Here is a 14,195-nt window from a genome sequence, read left to right on the forward strand (position 1 = left end):
ACAACTGTTATAAGCAAACTTGTTAATCATTAAAACCTCATTGAAAATTGAAGACCCCCTCCCCTAAAATGTCCAGAATCTGCATTGCTGGTAGGATTCATGCAAGATAATGACTTTGAAACAAGTATAAAAAACAAAATTGCAACTGGTCTAAAAACATTATTTGCATTTAATATTTCATCGCAATGAAAAAGAAGGACATGTAAAACATAATAAAGGACAAGTGTGACAAATAAGATTTTACTAAATTTTGCAATTTCTAAAAGTGAAAATTTGGGTACCAAAACTTTTTCCAATCAAAAATATTTTTAAGTAAACCCTATTTAAAATTTGATTTTACATAAGAATACACCTTTTCTTAAGCTTTTAGAAGAAAAAAAAATTCTTGCTGTATCCTAATATATATATTATATATATATAATATATAGTATATATATATTATATAGTATATATATATATATATAATATATAGTATATATATATATATATATAATATATAGTACATATATATATATATATAATATATAGTGTATATATATATATATATAATATATAGTATATATATATATATATAAATATATATAATATATAGTGTATATATATATATATATATATATATATATATATATATATATATATATATATATATATATATATGTGTATGTATAAATACACACATATATATATTATATATATATAATATATAGTATATATATATTATATAGTATATATATATATATATATTTATATATATATATATAATATACAGTATATATATCTATACATATATATATATATATATAATATACAGTATATATATATATAATATACAGTATATATATATATAATATACAGTATATATATATATATACATATATATATATAATATATAGTGTATATTTATATATATATATATATATATATATATATATATATATATATATATATATATATATATATATATATATACACACACACACATATACATATGAAGACCTCAGTGGAAAAACCGGCGTTGTCACATTTAAAAAGTATTAAGAAACTATTTATTGATCATTAATAAAAGTCTTTATTTAAAGCAAATGAAACTAAGCAATTTAAAAAAATTTATATTATAATTATTTTATTTAAAACTTATTCAAAACAAAACATTTTGTAATTTTTTATACAAAAAATTTTTTTTCATTGCTTTAAATAAAGACATTTATTAATGATCAACAAATACTTTCTCAATACTTTTTAAATGTGACAACGCCAGTTTTTCCACTGAGGTCTTCATATATATATATATATGATAGGAAGAAGACTAATGGGCGGTTGTTAGACGAATCAGATCACTCTCCAGAATTTTTGAAAATAGGGATAACAGATGCCGCTTTCCAGCAGGCTGAAAAACAAGACTCTGATAAGCACTTGTTGAGTAGTTTTGAAAGTATAGACAACAGCTCCGGAGAACACTTCCGCAAGACTATAACAGGTATGTTATCTGAGCCACAAGTTGTAGAAGAGTCTAAGCAGGAAATCACTTCTGGAGTGATATGAATCTCAAGCAACGGATTAACCTGTTCGACAGCTAAATCAGGCAGAAAGCAACTAGTGGAATCAAGAGATAATATTGATGAAAAATTCTCAGCAATAAATTCAGCTTTGTCTTTAGGTGAGGTGACAAAGAATGAACCATACAAGAGAGGTGGATTAATAGATTTGCCCTTATTATTGATACTATTAAAGATTCTCCAGAGGTAACGAGAGCCTAATTTTTGTGATGAAATACAACATTTTATGACTTGAGAATAGCAAGCAAAAAACCTTTAACAAAACCTTTATACAATGGCTTCTAGCAATAGTAAACAAATGTCTGTTTTCTGAAGAATTGTTTCGCTGATAGATATGGAAGTAACGGTTTCGATTGGAAATTGCAGCAGTACATTGTGAGGAAAACCATGGAGATGAGTAAGGCTATATTCGGATTTGAAAATCACGGAAATTCAGCTTTAAGGTTGTTGTAACAGGTACGATGATAGGGGATTCAGATGATGAAGAAGAATGAGATACTAGTTTCAGAGAGATCAAACTGTGATCAGAAGCACCTAAGGGTGAATGTGGAGAAACAGAGCACTGACTAGGATTAGAAACAACACATAAGTCGAGTAGAGAAGGTAAATGATTCATGTTGTCTGGAAAGCGAGTTGGAAAGTTGACTACTTGAGTTAGGGATTGAGAAAGGAAAAAGTTGTGTGCTTTAACGCCTGCAGAGTCATAGGCACTAGAGCCAAGCCATTCTTTGTGGTGAGCATTAAAGTCACCAACAAAAACAATATTGGGTGATGGATAAAGAGGGCTTGGTCAATTTGATCAGAAATAACATTAAAAAGAGTGCAGTCTTAAGATGAAGGAGAGTGATATAGAACAAAGAGAAAGACGATAGAGTGAAGTGGTGCTAAATGAAAGTACATAAAAGAAGAGCCTGTTGATTCAAACCTAGTTTCCCGACAAATGGATGAATTCTTACAAATCTAAATGCCAAGGTTAAGCATGTGAATACTGGAGTCTTTACAAATTAAAGGAAGATAACCATCAATACTAAGATCACAAGATGAGACAGCTGAACTTGAATTAGTCTCACAAAGAGCAAGTAGATCTGGTGAGCTTTGCAAGAGATAAGACTTAACAGAAGAAAAGTTACTTCGAAGACTACGAATTCGAAAAACCTGACTACCAGCCGGCCTCAGAACCATAAACTTAAGTTTTAGAGCTGTACCCTCATTAGGAGATAATAGAATGAGTTGCCTAGTCATAAAAACAGAAACACAAGCAAAACCCATGCATTGAGTTAAGAAGATCCAGCATTCAACAGCATAAACTGGAAACAATGTATTAAAAATACATCAGTGCTAGCCTAATAGATGAAGAAGGGGTGCAAGGCTGGTCAACAGATAGAATCTGTTTACCCCTTAGTGTCACATATAACACATATGTGACATATGTGTTATATGTGACATGTGTTTTATGTGACAATGACATTTTAACATGTAACACGCTTTGTGATGTATTTATACAAATGAAGAAAAACAAATAAATCTGGAAAAATAAATATGCAATGATTTTAATTTGAAACTTTAAAAATTAGGTTATCTAATTAAAAAAAAAGATTTTAACGAACTTTCAGTTTGCTTTGTGAACTATTAAAACCACCAACAATACACCACATAATTTTTTTGCCTAGTAAAGACTTTTGGTTCTAATTTACTTGATACTATCACTATACCATTTGATATGCAAAATTTTTTATGATTATCCATTCAAGTACTTTGCTAGATATTTTAAATTCCCTTTTAATAAATCGTATTTGAACAAATCTTTTTAAAGAATTGCATCATTCCGTTTTAATAAATTGTTTTCATAAACAATTGTTAACTGAACTTTATGTATTTAGACCTGTTTTGTTGACATGAGACCAATAACCACAGGTATACCATTGGACTGAAGAAAAGCCTTTTGACATTTTTCTGAAAAATAAAAAATATCATAATGGCAATTTTTTATGCATATTAATACATTATAATAACAATATTTTTGTTTAAATTTTTTCAATTTTTGTATTTACTTAAATAAAAAAAGTAGAACAACTTCAATATAATAGAAAAATAAAACTAAAAATATAGATAAAATGATAAAAAATAGAATATAAAAATATAGAAAAAATATAGATAGAAAAATAAAAGTAAAAATATAGATAAAAAAAAGCATAAAATAAAACTTGTATTTATGCAGAATAACTTAATAAATTATAACAATTCAATAGGAAAAATCTATCAAAATAAAAAAATATCTAAAATAATGATATCTAATGCTCTATAAATAAATTCAAGTAATAATAACTTCACAAACTAAGTACTAATAACTTAAGGAGTCTAAAACTACATGAGGACCCTAAAACTACACAATTATTCTTGTAAAATATTATTTAGTCAAATTTATAGCTCTTGCTAAATATTTACATAAACTTAAATGAAGATCTTGATAAGCTCCAGTTCAACAAAAATATGTAACTTACAAAAAAGACTTTTTCTTTCACAATAATTGCAAAGAATCTCAGTGCACTTATTTACATAATATCAGTCAAAAACTAAATAAAATTTTAAACAAGCTAAACTCAAAAATATAACTTGAATTTTTGAAAATTTTCTACATTAACATTTCACTCTTTTTTTTTGATTTGTTTGCTCTTCTTTTATTACATTGTTATTCTTTTTTTCTTCTTCATATTTTTCATGCTTTGACTTTTTCCTTACATTCCTTACTTTTTATGCTTTAATGCTTACATTACTAAATCTACAACTAAATCTTTCTTTTAATGGTTCAACTTTCATAATACTTAAATAAAAAAATAACATCACAAAAACATCTAAATAACACGATTGTGGAACCATGTACATAAATATCACGATTGTAGAACCATGTACATAAATTGTGGAACCATGTACATAAATTAGTAAAAAAAAAGTAAAAAAAGTCCACCTAATTTAATGATCAAAAGCTTGAATTTAAAAGAGGGCATAGCTGCCAACAGTTCAAGATATGATAACTGTTAGACTAATGGTAAATCAAAAGCGCTATATTTGATACATTATATATTTGATACACTATATATATATATAAGCGCTATATTTGATACATATATATATATATATATATATATATATATATATATATATATATATATATATATATATATATATATATATATATATATATATATATATATATATGTATATATATTTAAACAACTTTAAAAAGTATTCTACACAATAGAGTGCTCAATGTTCTTAAAAAAACAGAGCAATTATATATTAGTAGAAAATCACTTAACTAAATTTTTTTCCCATTTGACACTGTGTTTCATCAACAAAGATTCATCAAAGATTTTTTTTCATATATATATATATATATATATATATATATATATATATATATATATATATATATATATATATATATATATATATATATATATATATATAAAATATATTTGATACATCTAAATCTTATATTAAAAAGCCTAAATTTTTTTTGTTAAAGTTTTAATAATATTAACTTTTTTTTTTAAATTTGTTCTTGTAGATGAAAGAATATATTTATTACACTCATTACCTTGAGTCTTATATATTTTTGTACATTTTTGTATTTTTTAAATTAAAATGTAAATAGAAAGATTATCTTTTGCTATTTACATTTTAATTTTTTGTTATTTAAATAATTTTTTTTTTAAACAGCTGCACCAGGCTCTGAGCCCCCAAAGAGTCCCTAAAACAGGCTAACAAGAAAACAGGCTAATGAGCTTTCTCTTTTACAAGCCATTGTACTAAAGTACTATCTAATGTTTTGCCTGTCATAACACTGTTGCCGGCACTGTAAACTTGATAATATATAAAAGATGACATTTTTCATAAATCTAATAGTAAAGATAATTGCATTTTTTTATGGAGTTTTTATTACTTTAAAAAAAAAGAAATGTGCAAAAATTACTTTTTGTAAATTTTAACTATCAGAGATTAGTGAAAAGTTAGGTCATATTGCATTACTGACAATTTGCATTAAGATGTGTACAACACATAAATTTGAATGTAAATAAAATTTTTCTAGACAAATTTTTTATCTGATAACCTACTTCTATTTTTAACAAGTTTACTGAGTTTAAAATATCTCAATAAAAATAAATCAATTCATAATTAATATTCTATTTAATTTTTTAAAAAACCTTGAAATAGTTTTAAAAGAAACTCACCATTTTCATGCACACATTCTGCAATGCATATGAGACATTTAAGTTGAACATTATGAATTATTTTCAATCGGAGACAATCAACTAAATCATTAACAATACCCATTTCTGAAGCACAGTCTTTATTAGAATCTAAAAAAATTAAATAATGGAATAAATTTTTTTTTCTTCCAAGCTGCATGTAAATAGTTAACAGGTAGTGATGCAGTAGTAAAGCATTTGCTTCATAGGCAATAAGTATCTAGCTCACCACATCTCCGGTAGTACAGGACTTAACTTATTTCTCCACACAGTACCCTTTTTTATCAAGGTTCATGGTTTGAAGCTATAAGATTGAGAGAGAGAGAGTTTGATAAGATTGAGAGAACAAAACAATAAATCTCCCTGTAGAACCTGTAGAAACTGTACAACCTCTAAACCTTATGGAGGCAAATTCAGTATGAAAAAAAAAAACACACACACAGAATGTATTTCTATATAAGTGAGATTGTATTCTGTCAATATTATAACAATAAGTTTTTCATGTAAGCTTTTTTTATGTAGGCATTTTTTGTAATGTTGCTGTATATGAGAGCTAAATTTCAAAATAAGTTTGATGAGGTCATCTAAGATCAAAATAAATCAAACTTGGGGCAAATTTAGATTGTTTTCAAACAGAATGAGTTAATTGCCAAGGTTATAATTAAAAAAGATTATATATTAAAAATCACACAAACTTTAAAACCTTTTAATTAAAAAATTATTAAAAAAAAATCATAATAATGCTTTATCTTAAAAATGTAAATTACCATAACACCTTTGATCTTAAATGTACTACTATAAAATAATTTGGACTTCCTTTACTTGCAAGTAAAAATCCTGCTTATGAGGCAATTGAGAATGAGCACTTGATATAAGAAAACTTGATTATCTCTGTGAAGCATATTTAAAATATAGATCTATCAGATCTTCCATGTAAGAATTTAACAAAATTGTAAATTAATGTCAAATATATCTTATTTTTATATTTATATAAAAAACAGCTTCATTACTCAAAAAATACTAAAGAATCCCAAAAAAAAAAATCACATTTATATGTCGCCAAGTTCAATTTTTGTAAATCATGAAGAGTGTGGAGATACAATTTATGCAAAGTTTAAACTATAAAAGATAAAAATGTAAACACAGTTTAGACCTCAAGAATTATAAAGATGTAAACCAGAGATGTTTTTTGGAAAAATAAATAATTAGAACCTGGAGACAAACAAAACCATAAAATATAGACTCTCCTGGTACAATTGTGTTGAAAATGAGATTTTGAAACAAATTATTCATTTATTAACTCTTTCACTACCAGCTGTTTTAACAAAATTTTTTTTGGTGTGACCGCACATTTTTTTGAATAAAATTTGGATGACATAACATTGACAACTAATTAAAATTCGAACAGTAAATCTTTTTAAAGCATAACAAACTATTTATCAATAGTAAGCTAAACAAATAAACTTTTCAATTAAATAAGTTTTTAACACGCATCATTTGAACAATAAGAAATGCAAAGTGCTTAAAACCATTGTTTTTATAAAGAGTGACTAAAACATTAAGTCTAAAACAAAATTTATTCGATGTATAAATGAATGTTTTCTTCAAAGGCTTTTGTAATTACTGAGCTAAATACTTATACAATTCTACAAGTTAAATTTTACAGTGTCAACATTGCTTTATTTTTGAACTAAATTTAAAGAAGTTTTTTTTTATCAATTTATCAAATTTTTTATCATTCTTGATTATTTATTCTTGATTGATAAACAATTAAACCTTAAGAACAAATAAATTATGTGTCTAGAATGAAAATTTATGTACAAAATAAAATATATAAAATGTGAAGCATACTCGAAAGCCACTACCAGTGGCTTGCGGTAAAAATTTAAAAAAATCTAAAGCTACTATCAGCGACTTGCGGTAATGAAAGAGTTAATTATTCATAAACAATAGATAGGAAAAATTTAGAGTGTCCTCATCTTAGAGTAGATACAAAAAAACTAAAAAAAACTCTGTCATTTTTTTGTTGGTATAACTAGCACAGTGATCGTAGACCAAAACTTTAGAGACAAAAATGAATCATAAATTACTTACTACAATCTGTAAAAACTATAGTAAGTGTGTCCAGAATACAGGGTAACAAATCAACTTCCATTACATCATTTAACTGCTGTTTTAACACTTTTGCTAAGCAACGAATACCGCCAACCATGTTAAAAATTTGTAAGGCTTTTGCTTGAAAAAGAATTTAAAATTGTTGTTAAATTAAATAGTATGAAATAATATATGTATTATACATCAAAATATAATATATATTATATATATTGCATTTACATATTTTTTTAAACAAAAATTTTTTTAAAAAATTATTTATATTGCATTTACATATTACACAAAACTTTTTTTTAAACAAAATTTTTTTAAATTAGTTATATTTAAAAAATAAATCAGCTCTATAGAATAAAAATTTGTATTTATTAAAATCACCATTTTCATAGACACAATCAGATATAAAACACAAGGCTTCTGCTTTTAATGTAATGTGTCCACACATAAAAGTATTTATAGCAAGAGTTAGCAACTTGGAACACAAAAGTTGATTTTCTTCTAAAATATTTTAAAGAATAAAGTTTAAAAATATTACAACAACAACAACAACAGCAACAATAACAGTACTACTACTAATACAACAACAAATATTACTACTACTACTACTACTACTACTACTACTACTACTACTACTACTACTACTACTACTACTACTACTACTACTACTACTAGACTACTAGCTATAATATAAGGAGCCTGGAATATGTCAAAATATACATTATCAATCAATTTAATGTCAAAAGATATTTACATCTGATTTTTGTCAATTATTATATTAGACATTATAGACATATTTTCATCTCTATATAATATTAAAATATACTTACAAATGCCAATGCAAAATGTACACACACAGATATATATATATATATATATATATATATATATATATATATATATACTATATATATATATATATATATATATATATATATATATATATATATATATATATATATATATATACACACACACATATATACATACACAAACACATATATATATATATACATGCATTAATTACATACATATATATAATATTATATATTAACATACATAAATATATATATTATATATATGTTAATAACATACATATATATACTTATTATATATATGCTAATGACATATATATATATATATATATATATATATATATATATATATATATATGTATATATATATAAATACATATATATATATATATACATATATATATATATACATATATATATACATATACATACATATACACGTTAAAAACACACTTATATATCAACGTAATATGTGAAAACATACATAACAACAGTAATAACAAAGGAAACAATAGAAAATTTTGAAATTGCTAGATTAAATTCTATACAAATATTAACTTACTATTTGTTGGTTTGGATATGATTGATTTTAATGCATGTGATATGTGAGTTAGAACAATAGGAGTCTGACTACCTGCCTTCTCAAACCATTGTTCATCTAGGGAACATTCTGAGATTTCCCCATTCGGATGAAAGTGCCTTTATTAGATTCCATAAAAAAAAATTTAAAAATAAAAAAATTCTAATATAAATCTTATTTTAACATAACTGTTTTTTTCAGCCCTTGGAATTAGGAAAAATGAGGTCAGCAATTTATTGCAACCTCAAACAGTTAGAGGTCGGCATCGTGTTTAAAAAAAAATTTGACATGAAAGTCTTACCATAAAACATAGAAATGAGGTCAGCGATTTTTTACTGACCTTAAACACTTTCAGCTCGGCAGCTAGGTCAGCATTGCCGAATGCCAATCCTAATTCCGAGGGCTGTTTTTTCAATACTATTTTGTTTAGTACCAATATCTATCTTATTTTTTTTGTATTATACTATTTCAATACATCAGATTATTTTTGTATTATTTTAATAAGTAAAATACTACTTATTTAAAAACTATAAAACTGTCAACAAACAAAATCTATTAAAGAATGTTATAAACCAACCTATATAACATCACTAAACTCTCTAAGCATTTGCACTTTCTGGCTCTATTCTGCGCTTTCTCTGGATAACAGAAATAATTTAAATAAACTAAAACATTCTAAATAATTTTTCTTTTATAAAAAAGTCACCAAACAATTTCAATGCAAGTATAATACTAAAAAAGGAATAATGTAAAAAACAAATTGCCTTTAATAAATTTTAAACTTTATAGGTTAATGCACAGCTATCTAAAACAAAGGCTTATTACCAGAGAACCTCGATTTGAAAACTGGAGGCCGATTAAGTTTAAAATTTTTTTTTCGCCAATTTTTTAAAACTAGTTTAACAAATTAATTAATTTCTAATTTACTAAATTAAAATACTGAAGGCAGAACTATTTCATATTTATTAAGCACAAAGTAATATAAAAAACTTTGATTAAACATACTTTATTTAAAAGAATTTGATATATCAAAAAAAAAGATAATTTTAAAACGAAAATTTAAATCTCAAAATTAAAATTTTTTGAGCTGGCTCCTTTAAAGAATGTGAAGTGTTTAGTTTTGAGTAATTATCCAAAAAAAAAATTGATTAATAACTTTTAACATTTGACAATTTCATAACTTTTCATATGAGACATTATTTTTGAAATAACCCAAAAAATTAAAATCGTCAATTAATTGAAAGTAGTAACAGAGAATGTGAACAAATTGACAAAGTTTTTTTTTGTTTTTACTTATTTCAACTAACCCTTTTATGGTATGGGCTATTGCTTTAGATTTTTCAAGAGTCAGTGTTTCATTACATTTGTTTCCATAGCAACCTATAGCTTCAAATATTTTTTATAAATAAAGTAGTTGTTGCAGGCAAAGGTCATCTGGTGATTCAATGACAGAATGCAATAGGTCTCTTAACCTTTTATCATCACCAAGTTTGGAGCATTAATTAGAATTTTCCATGCATCAATAAATTTTTTTTAGAAATAAGATAGTTTGTTTAAAATTGATTTGGTCTATTTTAGGATGATGCAGAAAGAGTTTCTTCACAAAAAACCTTCAAACACAAAGAAACATTATGTTGCTCAGGTTTTGGAAAGATTAAAGGTATATTTATAAATGCAAATGAGTCATATATGTCTTCTAAGCTAATTTAAGTTAACTTAAGGTCCATTCAACAATGCAACTAAACTTCTAAGCTAAATAAAGTTAACATAAGTTCCATTCCAATTTTTTTTTTAATTCATATAACTTTTGAAGTTTTTTAACTATTATCCTTAGTTTTCTAGAAGTTCTAAATTTAACTAGCAAACACAAATAGAGAATGCTTTTAGAATTGTAAAGAGTGTATAATTTGTATATTTTAAAAAACAGTATTCAATGTATTGCTGAAATGATGATAACCAAGAGTTTAGAAGGTTCTATCAATAGCAATATTTGAATTTCAAAAACAAGAAAGTTGTGCATAGCTGTTGATTTCAGATTAATAGGGATAGTAAAACAAATTGTAGATGATGGATGATAAGTAGTTTCAATGTAATGTTCATACATGATCATAGTAAATTTTAATGGGTATAGGTTACCAAAACACATGCAATACCATTTTGAAAGCAGCAAACTTAAAAAATAATAACAACAAAAACTTATCAGAGCTAATGTTAAACAAATAGATATGCAAAATAAAAAATTTGTGAAAGTTTTAGAAAATTATTGTAATTTTTTATTTGTGAAACTTTAGGAAGTTATTACAAAAAAATTACACTGTACAACAATTTTTAACTTTTTGAAAAAAACAAGAACCAAATTAGGTTATCTTTATTAATTCAGACGTGCTGATTCCAAATATGTAATCAGTTATGCTGTAGCACGTCACAATTTTTTGTAATAACAATTTAAAGATGTATTTTTTGTAATAACGTAAAATGCATTTTTCTATACATATGAATAAGAGTATGAACATGTTTATTATCACTTTTAACACAAATTGTTTACTTGTATTTAATTGTATTTAGCCTGACGTTTGAATGCTGCATCGGGTTCATCACGCTGCAAATTCCAGCAGTAATCTGCAAGCATGGCGGGGCTCCACTTTCCCTTGTATCTGCTTTCCATTGTGGCAATACTCTGATGAAAGCGCTCGCCATTTTCATCATATACATCTCCATTGACAGAGAAGGAAAAATAGGAATGAAGAAAGTGGAGCTTCAGCCACATGTTACAACCCATTTGTTGATAGGATGCAATTAATCTGTCTACCAAATCAGCGTAATTTGGTGCAATATGTTTTCCAAGAAATCCCTGGCACACCCGTTTGAATGCATCCCATGCTGCAAGTTCATATTGATCCATCGTTCCCGAAAACGTTTCATCCAGCATCAGTTCTCGTATTTGGGGCCCCACGAAAATGCCCTCTTTAATTTTGGCGTCACTGATTTTAGGAAATTCGGTCTGCAAATACTGAAACGCCTTGTCTGAATCAGAACTGTCCGTGTTTGGGATTTCCGATGGAGGTTCAGGAACAGGGAGTTCAGCCAAATGAGGAACATGACGAATAGCTGAAGATAGATTTGGGTACACTATAGCTTTTTTACCCTTAGAATTGCGACCTGATATGTTAACAGAACAGAAATAGCAATCTGAGCAATGATTTTGGGGTTCACGCCACACCATTGGCACCCCAAATGTTGGTCCTCCACCAGTCCTGTTCGCCCACGACGATAGTGAACTAGCGCACCTCACACAGCATGCATGAGGCGTCCAGTTCTTATCGCCGACTTTGCAACCAAAGTATAGTTCATACAGTTTTTTCACATGTGGTGTCAATCTTCGTCTGCATCTCTTTAAAGTCAGTTCGCCACAAATGTAGCAAAAGTTGTCGGCTTGGTTTTTACAGGTTCTGGGCATTTCTTGTTTCAATATACACTGTGTTATATCTATATATTACTAGGCTAACTGTAGTTTATCTAAAATAAAACAGACTTACATTTAGTCTAATACAAGGTTAAACAAATGCAAATAGGTATATGATAAAGAAATGCTAATAAATAAATCATAAACAACTGGTAATAAATATATTAAAAATCACATTGACAACTTTCATAGTGAAAATTGAAAATTTGAAAATGTGAATTTAACCAAAATTGGTGGGTCACACAACAAAACAGACATCATTTTTGTAATCTCCAAATCAAAATACATAAGGTAGTGTCAATGGCATTTCCGCTTTTTTTTCGTTGTTGTACAGTGTTATCAATAAGTTTACATAACACCTTTGTGTTGCATAAACTTAGATAAAATTTTTATAAGTAATTATAACTCATTAATTGATTAAATTGAATAGTTATATACATGCTCTGTTAGAAATAAAAAACTTTAAATGTAAAAAAAAAAATGTTAATAACTCTGAACAAAACAAGACTCAAAATAAAATAAAAACATTTACCACTTCCACTACATATGCATGCCAAAAGATATGAAGATGCGGCAATAAGCTTATGAGTAGAATCTTTCATCAACATTGTTTTAATATGATACATCAGATGATCAGTGTTTAATATATTTTTATTTTCATCTACAAAAAATTTTTTTTCATTAATTTGTTGAACAATCATGAAAGGTTTAAAATAAATTGAGCAGTTATGTTACCATTTGCTAATGAGGCGTTTCCAAGTGTAAGGAAAGACTTTTGTAAAACCAAAGGATTCTGATTTTTATCAAAAATCATTTTTAATACAACAGAAAGACCACCAACTTTTTGAAAGAAATAACCACCTTTATCTATTGCAAAGAAAAAAGAAATAATGACAATAATAATAACAATAATTACAATAATAGTATACATACATATATATATATATATATATATATATATATATATATATATATATATATATATATATATATATATATACATATATATACATATATATAAATATATATAAATATATATATATATATATAAATGTTAAGTTTAAATTTTTTTCACAGATCTAATGATGTGCAGGCCAAAGTTTGCCGCTACATAAATCTAGAAACTATGCTTAATATACACAAATGCTATTTTTAGGTCCCATATACACATTTTTTTTTTTTTTGTTATTCACCTCCTCAAGGCCAAGAAGGCCACTACAGATGAAAAGGCTACTTAATAGTGGTTATAACCCTCTCTCAACTCTATAACTCCGAAACACGAACCTGGACGAACAAGGCCCCTGCGCGGAGAAACAAGTTGATCGCGGTACTACCAGGGATGTGGTGGGGATCGAACTCTGAATCTCTCGCTTATGAAGCAGGCGCTGGTAAACCACAACACCACTAGGCGTGTGTGGTAAACCA

General features: G+C 26.3%; 1 protein-coding gene across 2 annotated transcripts in view; it reads right to left on the reverse strand.

The window, feature by feature from the left end:
- LOC101241833 (uncharacterized) overlaps nt 1–14,195 on the reverse strand; it is a 43,906-nt gene that overhangs the window by 21,063 nt on the left and 8,648 nt on the right. For both annotated transcript variants that reach the window (XM_065791553.1, XM_065791552.1), the window contains exons 3-10: nt 13,506–13,637; nt 13,303–13,431; nt 9,885–9,945; nt 9,290–9,426; nt 8,294–8,413; nt 7,901–8,041; nt 5,789–5,917; nt 3,439–3,509 (exon numbers count right to left, since the gene is read on the reverse strand). In XM_065791553.1, coding sequence (XP_065647625.1) covers nt 3,439–3,509; nt 5,789–5,917; nt 7,901–8,041; nt 8,294–8,413; nt 9,290–9,426; nt 9,885–9,945; nt 13,303–13,431; nt 13,506–13,637 — 920 coding nt within the window. The remainder of the gene's footprint in view (nt 1–3,438; nt 3,510–5,788; nt 5,918–7,900; nt 8,042–8,293; nt 8,414–9,289; nt 9,427–9,884; nt 9,946–13,302; nt 13,432–13,505; nt 13,638–14,195) is intronic.

Source organism: Hydra vulgaris, chromosome 02 (genome assembly GCF_038396675.1).
Source record: "Hydra vulgaris chromosome 02, alternate assembly HydraT2T_AEP".
NCBI classification, from domain to species: domain Eukaryota; kingdom Metazoa; phylum Cnidaria; class Hydrozoa; order Anthoathecata; family Hydridae; genus Hydra; species Hydra vulgaris.